The sequence below is a fragment of the Tiliqua scincoides genome, chromosome 1 (genome assembly GCF_035046505.1).
Source record: "Tiliqua scincoides isolate rTilSci1 chromosome 1, rTilSci1.hap2, whole genome shotgun sequence".
In the NCBI taxonomy this organism is placed as follows: Eukaryota; Metazoa; Chordata; class Lepidosauria; order Squamata; family Scincidae; genus Tiliqua; species Tiliqua scincoides.
The window spans coordinates 198,584,133-198,609,203 of record NC_089821.1 but is presented as its reverse complement, the minus strand read 5'-3'; the positions used below and the strand labels follow the sequence as shown (position 1 = coordinate 198,609,203).

At 43.6% G+C, this 25,071-nt stretch overlaps 1 protein-coding gene across 2 annotated transcripts in view; it reads right to left on the bottom strand.

Moving 5' to 3' along the window:
• The window catches only part of NT5DC1 (5'-nucleotidase domain containing 1), a 132,676-nt gene that overhangs the window by 10,406 nt on the left and 97,199 nt on the right, over positions 1-25,071 (bottom strand). For both annotated transcript variants that reach the window (XM_066610949.1, XM_066610952.1), the window contains exons 8-11: positions 20,205-20,302; positions 6,525-6,643; positions 3,970-4,128; positions 255-423 (exon numbers count right to left, since the gene is read on the bottom strand). In XM_066610949.1, coding sequence (XP_066467046.1) covers positions 255-423; positions 3,970-4,128; positions 6,525-6,643; positions 20,205-20,302 — 545 coding nt within the window. The remainder of the gene's footprint in view (positions 1-254; positions 424-3,969; positions 4,129-6,524; positions 6,644-20,204; positions 20,303-25,071) is intronic.

Sequence of the window (25,071 nt, the reverse complement as noted above, 5' to 3'; positions counted from 1 at the left end):
CGTATGCAACAAATTCAAGTCAAGCAACAAAGAAAATTAAGAGTTACAATGACAGTTAAAAAAGGAAGAATTTATCCTGCCTCTGTCTGAGCTCTCCTCACTTTGGGATAGCTAATCTACCACCACACACACACACACACTCACACACAAAACAAACAAACAATTATTTGGCAATTATTTAGAATGCTAGACATCAGTATTTATTTTAAAACATCAATATTATTTTGGAACTTCTCAAGGTTCTTCATTCTTACCTGCTATTGCTTCAATGCTTGGGATTGTGATGGTGCTATAAGTCTTAACACATTTGCAGGACCATGTGTTTACTAAGATTTCCTTTTTGTCTTCCGCTCCTGAAATGGTATCCACAAAGAAAGAACCCCATTGTTTAGAAACAGAATGAAGAGGTTTGGGATGATGTCTCTGAAACATAAATAAATATGAAAGTAAATACCAGCTCCATATGTGTATGAATGAATGAATACATTAACGGAGTTCCTGCATGAATGAGATTCTTACTGATTTTGGCACAGTGTGAACTGCAGGATCAAAAATTCCCCCAATACTAAGTCAATGGAGAAGGCTTAATCTCCTGTAAGCACTGGGCTACACACCACTTCCAATAGTTAGTCATTCTAGGAATCCTTAGCTTTTTCTTCCTATAGAATGAATTGAACTGAAATGTAATTGATAAATGCTGTTTAATTTTTTTTTAGCTCTAAGAATGCCAAATTGATAAAGCCACAACGCTTGGGGATACTTTCTTTTATTTGGTTTGGTTTCGCTGTCTCTCAGCTTTCAGGACTGTTATCTCAGGCACTCGGTTTAAAGATTAAGAGCACAGGAAAAACGTCATAAGAACTGATTGATGATTGAAAGCTTGCAGATGATTTTTAAACCACTTGAAACACTCCTATAAATAGGGTATTGATGTAATTCAACACCCACCCCAAACACACAGAAGGTTGCGGTTGTCTTTTGTCGCAGAATGTACAACATGCTTAGAGCCTTTCATAGATGATTGAATAGCACCTCTTTGTGTGGTCAGAGCCCTCATGGTTAACATATTTACCTATTTTCTATCTTTCAAAGTTAGCTATTTCTTAAATAAATATACTTTAAAATAATGGCACCATGGGTGGCATCAGGGATAGCCAAACTGGGCCTGGTCAGTTTGGCTAAGTCCACCCTTGAACCCTGGTGGCTGTGATAGTGCCTAATATGCCAAAGGCATCACTGGGGTTCCAGTGCAGGACTCTGGCTCAGGGCTCAACAACCTGGTACCAGCTCTGAATGAGAAGTCATTTACTAGGCTTCAAGGTGAAAGTACAGGGCCAGCTGTAATTTCGGGATCACAGGCAACTGTGAAGTTTAAGGGCTATAAAGCGTGGGGCACATCTCAAGTTTGGTTAAATCACACAATAGTATTAGCAGCACTGGGACCACAATAATCAACTGACACCAGTTGGCTCTGTCTGATGCTCATCTAGGCTGGCATGTGCTAGGAAAAAGAATCAGTTAAGCAGAAGAGGTTGACTGGGATTATTTTAAAACAGTCTAAAAGGTTGAAACAGACTAGTTAATTGGTTCATTCAGTTGCAGGGATGTAGATGTTATGGGCTGTGCCTCTGTGCAAAGGAACATAATGAACTGACATTTCTGACCTACCATAGCCCCACTCAGTTCAAAATCCTTTGATCAACTCAAGTTGACTTTTCTTCTGCTTGCTTGCTGTCACTGATAGTAGATACAGTAATTTAACATAGGTTTCTTGCAGAAGCACAGATGACACCTGGCTGAACAAAAGCTCTCTGATGCACTTCCAGAAAGAGATCACAAATTAAAATCCAGCAAGTGCTGGTGCTTCATAACCTACATTGATTTCATAGGGAATTTACACTGGATGCCTTAGAAGTTCCTTTGAAATCTTGCAGGATACAGAACACCAACATATGCTGAGCTGTTCTAAGGATTTCATGTAAAATCTCAGTAATGGTTGGACAAGTAGTGCAAGAGATCCAACTTTTGTGTGTGTGTGTTTTGCAAAGTGACTCTATCCATTGTAAGAGAACTGAGCCCCAACGATTAAAGGGGACTCTTACACCATGCAATTGAGGCATACCTAACTACCCTGGTATTAGGGAAATAGTTAACAATTGGCCAAAACTGACTGAGGACCCAATCCTATCCAATCTTCCAGTGCCCGTGCAGCAATGCCAATGGGTCGTTCACTGCATCCTGTGATGGGGTGGCAGTCACAGAAACTCCCTCAAGGTATGGGGATATTTGTTCCCTTACCTCGGGGCTGCACTGCAGCTGCACTAGCGGTGGAAAGTTGGATAGGATTGGGCCCTGAGGGTGCCAAACATGAATAGAGAGCGGCATATTGAAGGAGCAACAGTTGTGGCTGTAGGGCACTTCAGAAGATGCTGATATGACCTTTCCATTGGCTTTCAATTGTAGTGTGCCTTTTCAAATGGCTTCTTAATGTAGTTGCTGAACAGGTCACTAGGATGTGGATTTCATGTTGTACCTAAACACACCTACTAAGGTGTCAGTGCTGATGAACAGTGTGGAACCAGGGTGGGAGGGAGGTGGGACTGGCGAAGTCCTGTTCTGCCATATCCTATGCTTCGTGTCAGGCTGAAAAGTCTGACACAGAGCTCCTCCAATCTGCGCAGGCAAAATAGCTGGCGCAGAATGGAGGAGGCCCATTGTGGCCCTTGAGCCCTTACTCAGGGGAAGGCAACAAAAGTCTCCTTCCCCTAAGGAGACATCTGGTGCCTCTGGCGGTGCTGCTGGGTGCAGCAGTAGCTGTTTTGGCGCCACTGCACCCAGCGGAGCTACAGGTGATAGGATCGGGCTGTTTGCTGCTATATAGCGCTTTAGGTCAAATTAGATGTGTGCTTAATTGTGCAGTGTGACCTTACAAAAGTTTAGTTTTACATACAAATAGTAAGCAGGGAGGCACGGATGGGACTAAATTCTGCAGGGAGTTAGGGGACCTTTAACATCTTGCCCCTACTACAGTTTTGATCCCAATCATGCCTCCCTTCTATTTTTAAATGAATTTTTCCCCCGCAAAAAACCACATGGTGCCCAATTTTGGGATCCTCCTCATGCTATATACAACAAAAATGGACTCCCTATCACGTCAGGTCGCACAATTAAGTAGATATTGGATTTGGCCCTTATTCGGCCATGATAGAAAACTGTCACAAAGACAGTAATACATGTGTGATTCCAGAAATGCATACTTTACACACATTTTCAGTCTGATATGTATTTTTAAAATGTAAGAGTAATCTATTTCAGAGACAGCATTTGTTCCATATAGTTTCTAGTGTTCTGGAAAGTATCACTGTGTACACAGTTTTAAATTCCCATATTCTGACCAGTAAACCAATTCACTGACACAAGGAACTAATTCTTTTGCTCTTTTTTCCTATTTTTTGAATACTTTTTGCTAACAGGAAAGGATTGTCTTCTTTCCTGTCTTTGAAACACAGAGGAAGGAAACCACGCTTGAATACTTATTATTTTTCTTCTAAATTTGATGTGCTATTTCTGACTTCAAGCAAAGCAAACCAAAACAAACAACTATTTATAATGAATGGAAAGTCAAATAAAGTATTGTCATAGTTCTATTAAGAATTATTTCACAGCTTGTTTAATATCATATCACCCTGTAGGGTTGACAATGGCTTTTGTAGGGACCTTGAGCATAAAGCTGGTGGGTTCCTCTACCTGCATACAAACCCGCTACCCCCTCCAACTGCCCCAGAAACTGGGCAGGAAATGGAGAAGTTCTGCAACACCTGCATGATGGAGAGCTCTATATTCATAATGTCTGCAAATTATGGCCTTACTGCTAAGGTATGTCTTCCACTGAATGTAGTTGAAACCGAAGTTATATCAAATCCAGTGTTTTTAGGGAATTCATTTAAAATAACTGCAAATAGTCCTTACCTCATACTTTCCTTTTTTCTCTAAGGGCTCAGACTCCATTTTTGTACGCACCATAGCCTGGTCTTCTCTAAGCTCCTCCAAGATGAGGACAGTCTCCCAGTTACTGTAGTGATTGGCTGAGAAAATGTCTGAGTGCATGCTGTCACCAAAGTAAACAATCTGAAAGAGAAGTAGTAAGATAGTTGCACACTTCATATAAGAAAAGTACAAAAAGAAAAAAAAAAGCTTCAAGAAAGTCAAGTAAAAAGAATCAAGTTCATGAAATATCTATCAAGGAATTTCCTCCTCCCAGCCAACTCCCAAACGACGGTAGGGCATCACAGAATGGTTTATATGTAGGGAGTGCCATTTGAAAATTGTCATTGGCATTTCTGATAAATTTTGCAAAAAAAAAAAAACTGATTCTGGGACATAGCCTTTCCAGTTTTCTGGTGCTGGCGCAGCTATGCTCATGAGGTGTGCACTGAATCCTGTGGTGGGGATGCAGTCACAGAGACCTCCTCAAGGTATGGGAACGTGTTCCCTTACCTCAGGGCTGCATTGTGGCTGCACCAGTGCTGGAAAGTTGGATAAGACTGGGCTCCTTAGAGTCAAATCCTGAGCTCCTAGCACTGGCCCTACGCCATTACTAAGGGCAATGTTTGCATTGCCATTGCAAACATGCTGTAAAGACACATCTGTGACACTCGGTGTAGGGTCAGCGCTGGTGCTAAGTCAGCGCCAGTCCATGCTGAGCACAGTGCCAGCTGGAAGCCTGCTGTGCACTGCCTGGAACAAGGGAAGAGCTCTGGGTGGTACAGAGGTTTGTTGGGGCAGAGGTGAGGACAGGGTGGGGGGCGGGAGCAGGACAGGACTGGCAGAGCTCTGGATATCAGATGTCCTCTTTCCCCGAGGAGATGATGGTGGCTGCCCAGCTCGAACAGGATGCAACAGCAGCCATTCTGGCACTGCTGCTCCTCTGGGCGCTAGGCAGCTCAGGATTGGGCTATCAGATACTAGGGTAAATGAGGATTACAAATGAAGCTTGTCACATACAACCTTGGAATTTTCATATGAGAGGACCAGCCACCTTTTTAGGTGGAAATGAAAGGACTCTCATTGGCCCAGTGGTTTTAACCCTCTAACTTCTGAAATTTGAAAGAAGAGCCAATTGTCAGAACTGCAGTTTAACTTTCAATGCTCTAGTCCAGGGGTCTCCAAACCCAGGCCTGGGAGCCAGATGGGGCCCGCAGAGAGCCTCTATCTGGCCTGTGGCCAGCCTTTGATCCCCTTAGAGTCTCTGGCCCAGTTGACCAAACACAACCAGAGTTATGCTTGTGGGGTGGGGGAATGAGGGTCCATTTAAGTACATGTGATTTATTTCTTGGGCGGTGTTGGTGCTTGGAGAAATCCTGGACATTTGAGCCCATTCATTCATTCATTCATTCATTCATTCATCCATCTAAGTTCCATCTCTAAAGTATTTATTTAAATTTTATATTTAATTTTTTTTCCGGTCCTTGACACTGTGTCAGATATTTGATGGGGCCCTTCGGCTGAAAAGTTTAGAGACCCCTGCAGTCTAGCCCATCACTCTCCTCTCCTCCACACTTCATTTTCTGTTCCACCCCCACCTTTGTGTTCCAAATCAGAGTGTGGGAAAAGGAGCAATGGAGATGAATAGACAACTGGAGGAGGATGCATCTCTAATCCGCTGCCTAAAGTGAACACTTTAGTTGGCTTCATGGCTGGGCTGGTCCTGAGTGTATAGTTAAGAGCAACCATAAGTATTTGGCATATTACTTACAAAACAAAATATGCACCTTTTAAAAAATGTTTATTATACTAGTCAATCTTGCTCATATAAATTATGGTTAGCTGAATGGCAGACTGCAGCAAGACAATTTAATTTAGCCCTGCCAAATTTTAATCAAGGTGTGATTTTAAAAGTTGCCCACAGTTTCACTCATAAGAAAATGAGTTTCCAAAAGTTGTGAGGAAAAAATGTTTTTCTAGCATTTTTCCCTGGGTTACATAAATAATGCCCAGTCATGGTATTCTATGCTATGAAATTCTAGGTATTTTATTATACTGACCACCTAGATGGGCAGTTTGTATTGTGCAATACACTGTTGGGGAAAATATAGGAACTGCTCATAATACAAATATTGACCATGTCTGTTTTTGAAGGCTGCCATTAATTTATGGTACACAAGACTCAAAACAAATGTAAAAATACCATATTTAAATAATCTAAAAAGCCATGTTGAACATGATTAAGGCTGCAGTCTAATGCACACCAGCTTGAAGGTAAGCTCCAATGAACACAGCTGGACTTTGTTTTCAAATAAACAAGCAAGGATTGGGCAGTAAAGGTCATGTATGAACTGCTAAGAAAATTACACAACATAAATATATAGGCCTCTCATTTCTAATCTACACAGAAAACACTGCTACTAGTCACATGCTGCAGTCTGCACATGTGAAAAATTAGCCAGTTGCACTTATATGTTAAATTTCTGCAGATATTTTGAAAGTAGGTCTGCTATTGTACCTTGTCATCTTTTTCTAAATACCTTTGGTTCTAGTTTCCCAGTCATCTTCTTCAGCAACTCATACAATTGGGTTGCGTTACCTTGGGAGTACCAGCCAGGTTTGTCCAAGGATAGGATGGCCTCTTGTTCTTCATCATTCTCTGATATAACAAAGCAAATTTAGCCTAACTTTAGTAAATATACATTGAATACCCAATCAGTCTTCTAGAACCATTTGTAGAAGGGTTTTAAAGAGACTTTGCTCTGAGAAAGTTATTGACTGACATCCGCAACACAATCACAAACTATTTTGCCCCTAGTGTCTCTGAACTTGTTTGGAGTCAACAGCAACCTCAACAACCTGCTTGGAAAAGCTTTAAAGAAATTCTCTATCATAGACTCAGGGTGCAATCCTAAACGTGCCTTATGCTGGCTCAAGTCCCTTGGGCCAGCATAGGAGAGTCGCAAATGTGCCGTAAAGAATGTTTGCACCTCCATGGGAGGAAGCTGCATTTGCGCATGCACAATGGTAGGTGTGGGGGGCGGGAAGGAGGCATTTCTGGGTGGGGGCGGGCAATGGGCAGCCCTGGGGGCGGGCGTGTGGAGAAGGGTTGGGACCCGGCAGCTTCAAGTGGCTCCGCTCTCCTCGGACTTGCGCCACTTCCAGAGGTGGCGCAGGTCTAAGGAGACCCATTGGGGTGAGCAGCCCTTACCCAGGGGTAAGGGGAAGAGCTTCCCCTTGCCCGTGGCTGAGCCGCTGCAGCCAACGAACCTGCATTGGATGCAGCATAAGCCTCCAGGTTGAACTTGATGGTCTCTGTGGCCGAAGTTCGCTGGACAGGTAGACCTGCTCTCTCTCCTGGACTTGGGGCCCAGGTAGACCTGGGCTCCCAAATTAACTTATGGTCTCCATGGCTGAGTAGACCTGGGCTCCTGCCTGGTCTTGGAGCTGTTCGTTGGAATAGGAGCCCAGGTCTAAACAGCCAGTAGATCTGGGTGGGAGCCCTGGTCTACCCAGCTGGTTGATCTGTGCTCCCATTTCAGCCAATCTTGCCCGTTCCCACCCCAGTGGGTGTTCCCTCTTCCTGATTTTGCTCCCCATCCCAGCAGGTGCCCTTCCCTGCTGGCAGACAATTTGGGGAGTCAAGCACCCATGGCCCCCCCTGGATCTGCCCCTGCTTGCAGAAGGCAAAATATCTAATTAGCTATCTAATTAGCTGATGGGCTAAAATAAGAGTTGAGGCAGCCATTTGGGTTATATTATAGTTTGCTGCTCACTGTGGATTTTGCTGAGAAGTAGCACACATTTGGGAGACTGTAGGTAAGCTACCAGGTCCATAAAAAGCAGGGAGATTGGAGATATGTAAATTAGAATGTTGAGCTGAACTAAACTAAACTAAGAGATCAGAGATAAGCTGCACTAGAGCTTCAAGAAACACAGAAGAAGGAGCATCTACAGGCCACAAAAAACTAACAATAAAGGGAAATACTTCAAATGGTTTGGAAGTGGGGGAACTGAGTTCAGTTGAGGGGAGAATTGTGCCATCCTGTGCAATCTGGGGCTGGGTATCTTCTAGGGCAGGACCGGCCCACAGATAACATGACCTGAAAGTTCAAGGCTATCAATTGTTACTTGCCATAAACAGACCTTTCAATTCAGTGTTGTGTCCACCCAATCTTATCCCCTGCCACGTTACAGCATGTAGCTACACTACCCGAACAGAGGCTGTGCAGTGGCAGCCTCCTTCTTCCTCCAGGAAGAAGTAGAAAAAAAATATTGCCACAGCTCCAAAACACATGTGCCGTCTGCCAGGGGCCAGCCCATCCGTGAGCCCCTGACTTACCTGTGGGGGATGAGGGGGCAGCATCCAACCCCAAGCTGTCCTCCAAGAGCGCGGACGGACCCGCGCTGCTACTGCCATCCCTGGAGGGCCACCTGGAGGTGGCGAGCATTCGCCTAGCCAAGGCCTCCAAACCGCAGTCCCAGCAGGGAGGGCGGACAAGGTGCAGCCTCCCCGACTGCCCCTCCACAGCCGACCAAGGCCCCCCTTTAACCAGGGCAGGCAGCGGGAGGAGCGGCCGCTGCTCACACCCTCCGCCCGCGACCAGAACACCAGGAAACCTTGTTGCTTCCCAGGATGGCCAGTGGCAAAGACCTTGCCAGCTGGAGACGACTGCAGCAAGCCCCACCCTGGACAAGGACGCCATGTGCCATGGCAGTGGGGCGGGTATCCTCTCCACTAGGGCAGGCAAATCCGAGGAGCTGAAGCACCCCCGACCTGACAGGCAACTGTCTGCCATCCCATTAGACACCAGGGAATATGCAGGGGGAAAAGAGGCTGGGGTCACTTTAAGGATGTCTGGCAGGAAGGGGGAGAGTCAGGTGGAGCTGATAAGCTCAATAAAGCTGGGCCTGGCCAGTGATGACTGAGGACAGGTGAGGCAGGCAGTGCAAGTGAAGGCTGCCTGCCTGGGAGCTACTGGCTTGCCTCAGGACCCAGGCAAGGGGGTCAGGGTGCAGTCAAGCCCCCCCCTGGAAATAGTCTGAGGCTGAAGGTTACAGGTGAGCCACGCTTGTGGGACCACTTGTCCAGCAACGTTGAGCGGTGCCCTGGACCAGAGGCCTGACATCATCCTACTTGGTACTTTGTTAGAATGCTTCCATTTTTACAGTTAGCAAGTGCTGGAGTGAAAGCACAAAGAATGCATCTCAGAGAGAGGCTGTGCTGGAAAGAATAGGGACAAATATTGTACAGAAAACACAATTAGTAGATATGAGATTCAAGTTTTTGCTCACTTCAAATTTGTCATGAAACAGAAGCCATTCCCAGGAAGCTTAATGGCAGATGGTCCCTCGCCCTGTCTTAGCCATCTTCTTCACTTAGCAAGCTCTTTCACTAATGGCCTCAGAGCATATTAACGCTGTTTACATGGCAGAAAACAAAATGTTCTCTTTTCTGAAAGGGCTTGCTGATATGTAATAATGTATTAATGCTTTCACAAGAATAGGCAAAAGTGAGTTACAAATAACAAGTATTTTACTATAGCAGTTTTAAAAATAATTATAGAAGGGTAACTTCTAGACAAAATACCTCTTGTTTATGAATGCTCTATAAATTGGATAAAAAAGAACCCTAAAGTTAAAACAAACTTGTCATCGTCTTTTCATAAAGAGACCAGATTTCCCTCTCAAGTTTTTTGCATAAGCAATCAGTTATATGGACAAAGTAAGATGTGCTATTCTTAATTTATAATTTCCTGGTTTATATCTTAGATTTGTTCCACATCAACAAGCACATCTGAATGTTCTTAGTTGTTCTGTAAACATATTGCTATTTTAAAATACTTTGTCTGAAACTCTGAAAAGCATTTGAATATTTTTTTAATGCTTGCCAAATGCACATGTCAGGGTATCAGAGCTGACAGATAAACGTCAGAAGAATACCTTATCCATAAAACTTGTGAGTTTATATGCAGATTTTTGAAAGTGATTGTACAGAAAACGTACACCTTGAAAGAAGGTGATACTGGAGGCCAAGCGAGACTATGAGGAACGCATGGCCAGCAACATTAAGGGGAATAATAAAAGCTTCTTCAAATATGTTAGAAGCAGGAAACCCGCCAGAGAAGCGGTTGGCCCTCTGGATGGTGAGGGAGGGAAAGGGGAGATAAAAGGAGACTTAGAGATGGCAGAGAAATTAAATGAGTTCTTTGCATCTGTCTTCACGGCAGAAGACCTCGGGCAGATACCGCTGCCCGAACGGCCCCTCCTGACCGAGGAGTTAAGTCAGATAGAGGTTAAAAGAGAAGATGTTTCAGACCTCATTGATAAATTAAAGATCAATAAGTCACCGGGCCCTGATGGCATCCACCCAAGAGTTATTAAGGAATTGAAGAATGAAGTTGCAGACCTCTTGACTAAGGTATGCAACTTGTCCCTCAAAACGGCCATGGTGCCAGAAGATTGGAGGATAGCAAATGTGACGCCTATTTTTAAAAAGGGAAAGAGGGGGGACCCGGGAAACTATAGGCCGGTCAGCCTAACATCCATACCGGGTAAGATGGTGGAATGCCTCATCAAAGATAGGATCTCAAAACACATAGACGAACAGGCCTTGCTGAGGGAGAGTCAGCATGGCTTCTGTAAGGGTAAGTCTTGCCTCACAAACCTTATAGAATTCTTTGAAAAGGTCAACAGGCATGTGGATGTGGGAGAACCCGTGGACATTATATATCTGGACTTTCAGAAGGCGTTTGACACGGTCCCTCACCAAAGACTACTGAAAAAACTCCACAGTCAGGGAATTAGAGGACAGGTCCTCTCGTGGATTGAGAACTGGTTGGAGGCCAGGAAGCAGAGAGTGGGTGTCAATGGGCAATTTGCACAATGGAGAGAGGTGAAAAGCGGTGTGCCCCAAGGATCTGTCCTGGGACCGGTGCTTTTCAACCTCTTCATAAATGACCTGGAGACAGGGTTGAGCAGTGAAGTGGCTAAGTTTGCAGACGACACCAAACTTTTCCGAGTGGTGAAGACCAGAAGTGATTGTGAGGAGCTCCAGAAGGATCTCTCCAGACTGGCAGAATGGGCAGCAAAATGGCAGATGTGCTTCAATGTCAGTAAGTGTAAAGTCATGTACATTGGGGCAAAAAATCAAAACTTTAGATATAGGCTGATGGGTTCTGAGCTGTCTGTGACAGATCAGGAGAGAGGTCTTGGGGTGGTGGTGGACAGGCCGATGAAAGTGTCGACCTAATGTGCGGCAGCAGTGAAGAAGGCCGATTCTATGCTTGGGATCATTAGGAAGGGTATTGAGAACAAAACGGCTAGTATTATAATGCCATTGTACAAATCTATGGTAAGGCCACACCTGGAGTATTGTGTCCAGTTCTGGTCGCCGCATCTCAAAAAAGACATAGTGGAAATGGAAAATGTGCAAAAGAGAGCGACTAAGATGATTACGGGGCTGGGGCACCTTCCTTATGAGGAAAGGCTACGGCGTTTGGGCCTCTTCAGCCTAGAAAAGAGACGCCTGAGGGGGGACATGATTGAGACATACAAAATTATGCAGGGGATGGACAGAGTGGATAGGGAGATGCTCTTTACACTCTCACATAATACCAGAATCAGGGGACATCCACTAAAACTGAGAGTTGGGCGGGTTAGGACAGACAAAAGAAAATATTTCTTTACTCAGCGTGTGGTCAGTCTGTGGAACTCCTTGCCACAGGATGTGGTGATGGCGTCTAGCCTGGATGCCTTTAAAAGGGGATTGGACAAGTTTCTGGAGGAAAAATCCATTATGGGGTACAAGCCATGATGTGTATGCGCAACCTCCTGATTTTAGAAATGGGTTATGTCACAATGCCAGATGCAAGGGAGGGCACCAGGATGAGGTCTCTTGTTATCTGGTGTGCTCCCTGGGGCATTTGGTGGGCCGCTGTGAGCTACAGGAAGCTGGACTAGATGGGCCTATGGCCTGATCCAGTGGGGCTGTTCTTATGGTCTTATGAAAGTTCACAAAGAAATAAAATATGAACAAGCGATGGGAATAATTGCTCACTCCTTTTTAAGGGGTAGTCTTCCCATTAGGTATTCTTCCATATTTCCTCTAAGGGGTCTGCAGAGTTGCATAGACTCCTTTGGTTGCTGTGCACTGGTTCTGTGCCATAATTGGATGCATGTAACACGTTATCACTGGACATCCAGCAATGCTGAGCTCTGAACTATATGAAGCTTGGCTTTCCAGAGCTTTGAGCTGTGCACCCACACAGCTTAAAGGGAACAGTGGTAATGACTTAAAGGGAACAGTGGTGTGTGTACGTCGTCTGCCCCAGGGCCAGCACGGATGGCATGGTGGGCAAGAGCTCCATAAGGTTTCAGGGGATTGCCCACATATATATCCAGGTATTTATATCCCACTTTTCTACCTCTGAAGAGGCCCTCAAGGTGGCTTACAACAGTTCAAAAATAACAATACAGTACTAAAACTCTCAGGCCAGTGCTAGTTTCCATAGGAGCCAGTGTTATAAGCTCCCTTAAGTCTGGGCCCTTCTTTCAGATGAATGATGTCTAACGTTTGAGCAGAAACACAGTACAGTACTCATTATGTGAAATATACGGCAGCTAAAGATTACAAATCTATCAGCATTGTTTTAATTACACTGAACTCACTGTATGCTTTGTACCAAGTTCAAATACTGAGTTCTATGCCTTTGTCACAATGATCTTGAAAGAGAAGCAAGGGATGAAGAAGTAAAGGGGTGGGACCGCATGAGTCAGTTCTCTGGCTTTCATTGAATTTCATGGAGTCAAGTAAAAGGCCTCAATCATTTTGGATACTATGTGGGTCACAAAATCTGTTCCTATCTCAGACACTGGCAGTAATAGGGCCTGGAGGCAGGATTTGCTTTTCCTTTAACTGTGCTCTTTATTGTATCTTGTTTTGTTTTATTGTAACAAATATGGTAACTCGATGGGACCGTCTAACAATGAAGTCAGCCCCTATCTCTGGACCCTGAGAAGACCAGTGTCAGGTAACCTCTACTCTACTCCAGAAACACCTCCAAATTGCTTCTATTCATTCTCATGAAAAACAAAAGTGATAATGTGATTATATCCTTCCTCCATCCTGCCTAGATAGCCCTCCCATTGACTTGGAAACAGGAGACTCACAACACAATCCTATGAATATCTATGCAGAAGTAAGCACCAATGAGACTTTCAGCCCAATCTTATGGGCTCATAGGACTGGCTTATGGCAGTCGTGAAAGCATTTCTGGTAGCGCATAAATTTGTGCACTGCTGCAATGCTGGCAGGAAGCCCAGAACCTTCCTGTGCAGACTGGGGCAGCAGAGAGGATCTGCCACCAGAAGTAAGGCAGCAGGGAAGGCAGGATGGGGTGGAGAAAGCAGAAAGGGGCATGGGAGGGCAGGACGAGCTGGCATGAGGGGCAGGGGAAAAGCGGATCAGGTCCATGAAGGGGGGATTCAGAAGTGACAGCTGCTTCCAAACCCTAACCCCCTTTCCAGGCCCGATCCACCATCCCATGTTAATACAGACTTGCACCAGCACAGATCTAAGTATATCCCCCTTGCACCATGGACATTTACCTCCAGGTAAGGGAATGAACATTCCCTTACCCAGAGGAGATCTCCATGACTCAGATCCCCCCCCCCCCAGATGCAGTGGTAGCCTTTTTTATTAGTGTGTGTGTGGGGGGGAGGGGTTAAGATTGGGCTCTTACTCCTGGCTAAGTGTGTATAGGAATGCAACCTTAGCAAGAGACTTTTGCAAGTGATTAAAATCAAGTAATTCTAGTGTGTCTCAATTTCTCCAGCTGTAAAGACATTTATTATTTTACTGGGACATCAAATTGCCAAAAATAATACATAACTCTACAAAATCCTTGGATCGATATCAGACATTTTCAGCCACTGTGCCACTGCACACTGGTGTGCTGCGAATGGTCTGCGGGTGTGCCATTGGGAATTTGGGGGAGGGTAATTTATAAATAGACCATTTGGGGATTGGATCTCCTCACCAGCAGTGCAGTGTGCCTTGTCAATTGACAAAACACTGGTGGTGTGCCATGACAATTTTAGCACCTTATCAATGTGCTGAGAGATGAAAAAGATTAGACATCACTGATCTATGCAAACAAATTTTCAGACAGGAGAACAATGGGGATAATGAGCAAGAAATCATTCAAACAGTATCAACAGATCATATGAACAATGATCAACTAATATACCACTTGTGAACAGTGGCTGCATGCATAGAAAACTCTGAAAAAAATATACTGCAACTTTGAGTCTGATGGGACTTTCAGAGATTTAAAATGGAGAGATTTAAAAGAGTTAAATACTAGCAGTTTTTGCATTGCATTTTTTAGGTGTACACCTAATCCTATAGAACAGAGAGGCATTTATAAATATATGTACAAATACATATTTTACATAACCGCAACTTTGTATGTAAACTCCATGGCAAACCTAGATCTGCCTCTGTGTATCATGCATATATCATGTATAGCTGCCTTGAGTCATTTCAGGGAGAAAGGCAGGGTAGAAATACTGTAAATAAATACAATACCCCAATGCACTAGTCTAAGCCTCCTGTAGAAATTTCATTCTCCATCAGGGTAACACTAATTTCTTCGGATTTAAATTTTTTTTTTTTAAACCACTAGTATGTCCATTCACTATAAGGTTCACTATAAGGTTCTCACTCCTATAGTGAAGGTCCATTCACTATAAGGTTCTCTCTCCTGCACGGCCCACTCCAAGTTATTACATGAGAGGGATACTTTGCTTCTTGGTGAAGGATTGTGGCCAGTGACATCGCTAGGGGTGTGTGGACCACACAGGGTGGCATGTGGGGGGGGGGTAAGTCCCATTATAGACAGTGGGGCTTACTCCCAGGAAAGTGTGAATAGGATTGCAACCTAAAACAGAAAAAAATTTCACCTTACCCTGTCAAGCCTCTGTTTCATTTTTTTTTATGGGGGGGGCTACCTTCTGGAGCATTTGTTGAGCTCCAGTTGCATCAAATCAGGATCATTCTGGTGGCCTCACATTTCCCTTCGCCTGACCTGCCCAGGAGCCAAGGCACATTTGCTTACTTGCAAGTAAACACAACCATGTGGCTTAGTTTCACTTTCCATAAGGTTCAATATATTCGCCAGCTTGGAGGGAGGGACTTCCTTCTTGGGTGTTTTTTGGGGTTACGTTCATTGGATCAGGACCATTCTGGTATTGTTGGATTCCTCTCAGCCTGCCCTTTCTGACGGACTAAGGCATGTTCACCTACTCACAAATAAATGCATGATACGGCTCGGTTTCACTTTCCATTGGGCTCCATGCATTTTTTGTTTTCCGGTTTTTTGCCAATAACTTTTGTAAGAAAGGAGATATTTCACTCTGGGTTTCTGCATTGCAGTCTGCTGGAAATTCCGCATCCAACAGTACATAACATGATGGTATTACTCCTAACCACCATGATTTTAGCACATCACCCTCCCAGTGTGCGTCACCCCCCCTTGCACATCACCCGGTGCAACCTGCAACCCCCGCACGACGCAACTGGAGGTAAGAGAACATACATTCCCTTACTTTGAAGAGGCCTCCATGAGTGAAACCCAACTGCAGGATGCAGCACATGTCCCATTGGCACTGCTATGCCAGTGCTGGTAAGCACTGACATAAGGGGTTAGGATTGCGCCCTTAAGGGGAAAAATGCTATGTGTTTTAATCAGAAGCCCTAATTTCCAGATACAGTCAAGTGTACACCTTATAAATTAGCTGTGGGTTAAAGCACAATCAACACAACACAGCAGACTAGCAAAGGAGACAACCCCTGTGAATTATAGGCAAGAATTTAACCTTCCCTAAGCTCTGTACTCCAACTGTTGCCGAAATATGATGCTCTCGCAGTCTTATGAGTTAATTAATAACCAGAAAGTTTTAGAACTAATTGTAACATGCTGAAAATAACTAACTTGATATTAAAGGTAATAAAAAGCAGAATGTGTTTCCTGTGAAAAAATAGTTTAAGACCAAACTGTAGAAAAAGACTGGAGATTTTTTGGGGGGAGGGGGAGGCCGAGAACAACACAAATGAAAAGTGAAGCTTTTAATGAAAACCAGCATGAACAGATGCCTGGAAACTATGTCTAAAGGAAGTTTTTTGGCAGCTGCTGCCAAGCTCGAATTTGTAAGGAATGTAGTATGCAAAACCCTTCATTTTCATCCTCTCATTAAATGCTTCAAGTCCTGGTTTGCAAATCCCACTACTAACTGTAAAAGTGATGTAATTGCATCTTAGGAACTCTGCCACATCATCTAACATTTACACTAAATTACTGTAACAGAAGACAGTAAAAAGATATTGATCCTTTAATAAGTTCACAAACGCTATGCTGATCACTAAGTAGCATTTTCTTCACATAGTTTTCCTTATGAAAGAATGCATCCTCCCTATACCTCCATATGAAATATTTGCCATGCCAGTTAAAAAAAAATCTAAAATAGGTTGTTGTTCTCTGTTGTATTTCTATAACGAGCAGTAAAGGTGGCCACCAATTCTTCCATGCACATTTCTTCTTAGACATTTACATTTTTTTTTCATTTTTGACAGTTTATTTCCATTCCTCCTCCCTTCTTATAGTAGCAAGCAGATTACTTCATTAGCTACTTCATCTCACAACAACCATAAGTATGTGAGTGCATGCACATGCTTGCTAACAAAAACATTTGCTAAAGCTTTTTTCCCTGCATATTACAAGAAAATTGGGTTTGCTCATCACAGAGCAGGTTCATCACAGAGCAGTGCAGTTCTGGGACGTTTTCATACATCTGTTTGGTAATTCACACTCTCCATTCTGAGGCTGATAATTACAAAATCTTAGATGTATAATAAAAAGATAAAAGATATATGCGATGATGTCCTACAATAATAAAAGGATGCGAAGGGATGGGTATGTGTATGTGTGGTCCAGCAACCAACCTTGTCTTCAAAGGAGCTTTAATGGAAAGGTCTGACCTAGCTAAGATGGGGCACTGCCTCTCCAAGAACTAATACCATTGGATATACTGCAGCTGCCCTAGTTGGGAAGCACAAATCTATTGTTCTAGGAAGAGGGGACACCTCCAAGACCTGGAGACCTGAATGTCCTGCAAGAGGAGGAAGGGAGCATGGGATGTATCACACTTTTTGGCTCCTATTTAATCATCAATTGAGCCCACCTCTGAACTTAGCCAGATCAGAGAGAGAGAGAGAGAGAGAGAGAGAGAGAATGCACATGGTGGAGGAGAAGGCCCTGGGATGATGCAGTCTCCTTCCCCCTGAAGACCGAGGCCCCAAGATAGAGGGCTGCAAATGGGTCATGACCCCAGATCCTCGCAGTGTGGTAGAAGCATATCAAGGCTGCAGACCAAGGCTGAACAGTATGCATTTCTTTAATAACACACCAAACTTTGTACTAGCACTAATGTAATCCAAGTTCTAAATAAATTCAGGAGTTTATTATAATGAGGATTTGATATTATAGCATCTTCAAAGGACAAGTAAATTATTCCACAGAGAAACATTTATTTTAGGTGCATTTGGCTGGATACACTAAAGCTTTTTCCACCCTCAACAAAAGGAATATTGTGTCTGTCTAGTCTCTGGAGGAAGCAGCACTGGCTTTCTTTGAAACAGGTTTTGCATAGCTTTCAAATCACTTTAATGCCAAATGCCGCATTTAATATCAAAGCCGAGCTGAAGGACAGGCTTCTTGTACTTTTAGGGTTTAGATTTGAAGATGCTGATAGAGATACCAGGAGAGACTTTGAAGCAAAAAATGTAGAGCCCCCAGATATATAGTTACTTAACTTTTCACATTCTACAGAAGAACAAGCACTCGTGGAAATTAGTGGGAATTTCCAACAATGGGTAAATTTCTCATATAACTTTGGAGGCTGACATATCACTGATCACTATAGCATTTCAAACTTGAAATACAAAAAAAATGTTCTGAAACACAGCAAGTTTCATTTACAAATTGCTTTACAAACAGCAACGAAGAGTACAACATGCAATAGGCTGGCAGCAGATGAGACTAAATACTTCTGCGGAGACTAATACTTCTGCAGAGAACTGCTGAAACCAAAGATCAAACGTTTTTTCTCAAAATTGCAGCATCGATTCTATCTGATAGTACACATTCAGAATTTTATCAGCAATTCCACTGCACTGCACTGCATCGTGGGCTAGTGTGACTGCCAACCCTTGTGAGCCATGGCAAATACCTGGATTGTGTGGGTGATAAGAACTTAAGAACAGCCCAGCTAGATCAGGCCAAGCTTGATTTAGTTCAGCTTCCTGTATCTCACAGTGGCCCACCAGATGCCTCCGAGAGCACATAAGACAACATGATCTTAGCACCTGGCATTCAGAGATAGGCTACATCAAAGAACAAGAGGCTACATATAGTCTTCATGACTTATAACAGTGATGAACTTTTCCCCCATAAATCTGTCCAATTCCCTTTTAAAGACATCTAGGCAGGTGGCATCACAACTTGCTTAAAATAGGAACACTTTCCTTATGCAAGCTTGATAGTGGCAGTGTGTTCTGAAATTAACAGCCCAATCCTATCTTCTGCCAGCCCATAGCATTCCATGTCGCCAACACAGCATACCCTGCATGGTATTGTGCGGGGTGGGGGAGGATGACAAGACAGCTTAGGAGAGGGAAGTAAACATCTTTTTTACTTACTCCCACAGAAGCTGCCTGGCCACCAATGAGTTTCTTTGGACCTATGCCAACTATTTAGCTAGCATAAGTCCAAGGAGCATCAGGGGATAGGTCAGGCAGGGAAAAGGGGGATATTTATTTTCTGTATTTATACCCCACTTTATTTCTCCAATTTAAAAGTGCATAATCCCAGGGAAGGCCACCAGTATGGTTGTGTAAAACAGCCAAGCTAAGTTCAATTAGAAAGTTTTTGAAATCTTACAAACTCAGGCAATTTTAATCATCCGAACAGAATGTCAATTCTTTAGGTATAGTTCCTACACTGCTGGAATCACATAGATAGCTACTTCAGCAAAATGGCTTCCAAAATGGTTTTGTGGGGGACTCTTCAATAGTTACGCTTTCAGATATATACCTAAGACGTTAGAAGCCTATACTTTACAATGTTAAGTCTGAATGCAACAGTAACTTGCCTGCAAGCACATACTTCAAACATAAAAAGTGGGGCAGCCCAGTTCCATGTAACTCCTCACGTGGCAATGCAGCAACACCAATGGGGCACTGCTGTATCGCACAGGCCCTGGAGGGGATTTTCAGGTCCTGGAGTTCTCCTCTGTGTAAGAGAACATTTGTTCCTTTGCCTGGGGGTAAGCCTCCATCACCTGCATGGGTCTACTTGGACCTGCGGCTGCTATGTAGCTGATGCAAATTCAAGTGGACCTGGGAAGTGGACTGAGACCAGGAAGGGGGATAAGATATCGGTTGTACCACAGCCACCAGTACTGTCCTCTTCCTGGTCTCGCTCTACCCTGCGCTCTGCCCCATACCTCCCTACCTCCCACCCCCTGTGCCAACATACCGGCACCGGGGGATATGGATGACTGATGCTGCATGTACCAGCCTGCCAGCTGCTTGCAGAGGCCCTATTAGGCTTTAAAAGGATACTGTTAAAGAAACTTTTAGAGGGACACTGGTCAGCCAATGGTGAAGAGCTGCATCTCCCTGTTGAGAGTACATTCAGTGGCAAACAAGTGGTTTACCTCTGTGTTATGAATAAAATGCCACAAATTGGCCACTACTTTACATTAACCCTTTACATTAACACTACTTTACATTCAAAGAAAACCACAAAATTCGTACCTAGTGAAGATACTTGCTTGCAAATGCTTGGACATCTGATGTATAACAATCAGCAATATTACTGACTTAAATTTCTACTGTGTGACAATAGGATGTCTTGTACCACTTTACTCTGTTAGTCCACAATCATCACTTATGCCTTTATCACCACTTCCTATCTTTTTTTGTATTCTGAGAACGTAAAGCTTTTTTTTGGTCAAAATCTGTTTTTTAGGAATTTATTGTATCTTAAAAAATAATCGGCACTTTCACTGTTCACAGCAGCATCTCTTTTTTGCCTGTAATAATGTGCTTGCCTGAAGTTCTTACAGTGGCTTGAATATTTACATTTCACCCAGCTTACCAAGTGTTCGGAAAGGTCTTTGATTTGGTGTCTGAGAGAAGAAACCAGGCTTCAAGGCGTTGGTGATCACAATGTCAAAAAGCTCTGCAAAATCATTCCTGCAACAGCAATAAATAAATAAATAAATAAATAAATAAATAAATAAATAAATAAATAAACATGCATTTTCATGAATTAAACTGACATTCCTCTCAATCCATAACTCATCAAGCACTAATACTGAACAGATCTAGCTATAGTTACCTGTGTCTCAATAACTTTATGTATAGATAACTGTAACATACTTTATGTAGGATTGCCCATGAAGGCCTTTAGGAAGCTTAAACTGGTGCAAAACATGGCTGCTAGGATACTGAAAGGTGCCTAGCTGCATGTGCAATTCTGGATGATATGTCCTACATACAAATCATACCTGGCTCAGAGCAAAGTACTACTTCCCTCCACATGAGCCTGGCTGTCCATAAGATCTTCCAGGGAGTGAATTCTGTCACCTTCTGAAATATATCTGGTAGCAATTCATCAAAGGCTATTCTTTGTGGTGGCCCCCGGTCTGGAATTTCCTGCCTGTCAAGTGCGGGTAGGCTCCCTCTACGCTGACATTTCAATGCCAGTTGAAGGCCTGCCTATTTTGGCAGACTTTTGTTGGTTTGTTAAAAGTTTCTGTTCTGGCAGTCAGATTTTATCCCCTCTCTTCCTTTTTTCCTCATGCGTCTGACATTTATACTGAGTATTTTAGTGACTGCAATTATTGCTGCTGGCTGGTCCATTTTAGTTCTTGGCTTGGAACTTTTTTTCCAAGTATGATTATTGTATGTCACCCTGAAATGTGTGAGAAGCAAGGGACAGACATTTTTAAAACAAGTAAGAAAATAAACCACTGTCATTTCATAAATTAGTTTTTTTAGTGTAAAACTATCATGCCTTGTCAGAACATAAACATCCCAATCAACGTAGTAGTTACTTGCATATATTAGAGCCCAATTGGATTTCCCCTCTGCCACCGGTGAAGTGTGTGATCCGCAAGTAGGAGGAGAGGATGCTCTTGGAATGACATTTATGCCAGCACCTGCAGCGAGGCTGTCAGTGCTATTGCAGGCAGTCAGACAGCTGACCAGTGGAAAAGACTGTCTGCTGGCATGAGAAGAGTGGCAGTAGGGGTAGGTGGTGGGAGGAATGGGGGAGTCTCTGGGTGGGGAGGAGTGGGATCAGTGGCACTTGCATGTGGCCGGATCCTATCCCTCCTCCCTCTCCCTTCTCCCTTGTCACCGCCATTACATTCCCTGGTTCTGCACTGGAAAACAGATGGCGCAGGACTGACAAGACCCATAGCAAAGACTTTCCCTAGGGCAAGGTAACAAAAGTTCCCTTAACCTAAGGAGACCTCTGCAACGGTCCTCCCCCCACCCTAGGATGCTGTAAGTTGCAGCCACTCTGGGCACAATTCCATGCCACTCTGTGCCACCCCCTTCCTCTCCTCCTTTATGCACTGCACCGGGAATTAAAGCCTCTCTCGGAGGAGAGAAACGGGGGGGGGGGGCGTCCAGAGTGGCACGGAATCGCACTGGGAGTGGCTGCTAGTACTGGTGTGATGCAGCTCTGGGGTGTGTCTTTCCTCTCCTCTGAAGAGATTAAAGTTGCGTCCCAGAGTGCCATGGAATCATACCCAGAGTGGCTGCAACTTGCTCAATTTTGAGCTGCCCCTCCTTCTTCAGGAGGAAGGTTTATTTTTTAAAAGGGAAAGAAGCTGGCAGAGCTGCTGGCTTTTTTTTCTTTGAACAAAAAAAAGATAAAAAATGGGTGGTGGGGGCTGAGGCTGGCACAGCCACTCCTGCAGACATGGTGCACGGGGCATTTGCCCCCCTTGCACCCCTAGGTACACCACTGGCCTGTGCAAATTTGAACAGGGCACTTCAGGTCTTAATGGTGATAATTATTTGTTCCTATTTTGGGTGAAAGACAAGAATTGCATAAAAGCAACAAGACACTTCTGTTTCCAACTAAGGGCGCAATCCTAACCCCTTTTGTCAGTGCTTTCCAGCACTGGCATAGTGGTGCCAATGGGACGTGTGCTGCATCCTGCAGTTGGGTGTCACTCACGGAGGCCTCCTCAAAGTAAGGGAGTGTTTGTTCCCTTACCTCAGAGCTGCATTGCCCATTGCTGGAAAGAACTGACATAAAGGGTTAGGATTGCGCCCTAAGTCTAAGAGGATATATCTAAAATTCCAGCCTGGACTTAGTTATTGAGAACCATTAACTTCTTAATGGTTTTCTTACTGATGGTTAGTGATGATGGCTGATATTTTACATTCACCCAAAAACATCACACATATTTCTCTATCATAAATCTGCAATGGCTGCTAAATTCTAGAAAATGTACATCTAATCATGTAACAGCAGACTCTGACTGCACAATGTTCTATTATTATTTGTTTAAAAAAAAATCCTTGCTTCTACCGAAAGGAAAATAGCCCCACAAGAAATGTGTAAAACACACTCTTTATGGCAGTGCTAGCACATTTTTGTCATGCTACTGAAATTCAACATAGATTTGATAGTTAATCAAATGTGAAACCGATCTAAGAATAATTAGACAAATAGGCTTTACAGGAGACTGGGCATCAGAAATGCCTAGAGCTCTTATACTGACTAAAAATAAATAGTTTAATACCCCAAAATTAACTCCATCTGTGAAATGCGTATGAAATATAATGCTTAGAGTCAGATAATCTACTCTGAAAAATACTGAGTGGTGATGACAGGAAATTTCTCCCAAAGAATTACATTTTAATAATATTAGATATAAGCAAATGGTAGCATTTATATATACTTTGGGCACAGTCCAGGGCAAGTTATGCTCACTTAAATACCACACTGAAATCAGTGAGACTTAAAAAATTCAGTTTCAATGGAATGTACACATGCCTTGAATTCAGTCTGGATTATGCTCAGTGGCAGAAAGCCAGATGCAGAGGTAAGCATGCCAATGTCCTACCTACTTCAGGTGGATGTATGTGAATAATTGTGCACTGCAATGCAAACATTTTGGGCATCTTTTATGAAAGAATACAAAACATTGTCCAGTCTCAATGAAAGCAGCCAGATACTCTGTTATTCCCATGCACTATTAGTAAACATTTTTTAAAAGTTAAAAATCTTTTTTAATGCATTAGTCAAGGTCAAATTCTCAAAAGAGATAGCTGAAGACAAAATTTTCTTATTGACCAGACTGTGAAATATTCTGTACCAGGGTCTACAAACTAGCCTTATTTTTCCAACTGCAACTGGACAGATGCTTTAAATCAGGGGTATCCAAACTTTTTGGTAGGAGGGCCACATCATCTCTCTGTGTTGGGGGCTGGGAAAAAAAAATTTACATTTAAAATGTGAATAAATTTACATAAATGAATATATTAGAGCTGGAACTTAGATGAATGAATAAAAGTCTTGCGATAGCTCAAGGCCTGTAAAAGGCCTTATGCAAAGCAAGGCTAGCCTTTTCTTCACTGCCACTGCTGCTTTACATACGTGAAACAGCAAGCAGCAGAGGGAGCCCTCAGCCTTCAGCTCATGTGAGAGATCGAACAGTTAGCCTTCATACTGAGCAGTTGCGTCAGGCCAGCACAGGCTTGAGCAAGTCTCCAGTGGGCCAGAGGCTTATTGGAGACTGAGGGCTCTCCACGGGCTGGATTGGGAGTCCCTGAGGGCCGCAAATGGCCCCTGGGCCAGGGTTTGGGTACCCCTGCTTTAAATAGTTAGATGTGCTTGTTGTTTTGTTAAGGAAAGTGTGTGAAAATCAATAGCAAAGCGTAATAAAATCTTTATTATTCTGAGGGCAAATGCAGTGGATTTTTTAGGTTTGTTCTAGCACAGGGGTGTCCAAAGTTTTTGGCAGGAGGGCCACATCGTCTCTCTGACACTGTGTTGGAGGCCGGGTAAAAAAAAGAATTAATTTACATTTAAAATTTGAATAAATTTACATAAGTTTACATAAGTGAATATATTAAAGATGAACTTATATTAATGAATGAAGGTTTGGCAATAGCTCAAGGCCTATAAAAAGCCTTGCACAAAGCAAGCCTGGCCTTTCCTTTGCTGCCACTACTGCATCACAGATGTGAAACAGCAAGCAGTGGAGGGAGCCCTCATCCCACAGCTCACACAAGAGGTCAAGCAGTTGTCCTCACACTGAGAGCAGTTGCATCAGGCCAGTGTGGGCTCCAACAAATTTCTGGAGGGCCAGAGGCTCATTGGAGACTGGGGGCTCCCTGAGGACCGCACTGAGAGAACTTGAGGGCCACAAGTGGCCCCAGGGCCGGGGTTTGGGCACCCCTGTTCTAGCATATCGAGAACATAATCGGGTGCAGGAAAATATTCCATATGCCCACAATGAACATGAACTGGAGAGGGCAGATGGTTATAGGCACTGCCCAGACTTATGCAGTCTTAGCACAAATCACCTGTGTGCGTATGTGCGATTGAAACTATCAAGAACGCTGTCTGTTTTGTCTTCCAGGGTTCCCTTTCGATGCACATTATCTATGCACACCCAGTTTGTATGCATATAGGGTGTGTGCAAAAGCTTTTTTGGATGTTATAGAAGGGCTAAGTGCCTGATCCAGATGAATGTGCGCCAGCTCAATGCTGACAAGCACTGTTGCAAACACACCATATGGCATGCCTGTGACCATTAGTGTAAAAATTCAAACATGAGTGTAAAAGTTCAAACATAAAGAAGAAAATCTCTCTGAAAAGGAAAACTTTTTACCATTCCAATTTGATTTTTTTTGCAGTTGAATCTGCTCCTTAATTTCACTGGAAGTTGATTTCAATGAAAAGAAGCAAACCAATTCAACACATCCAGTACTTA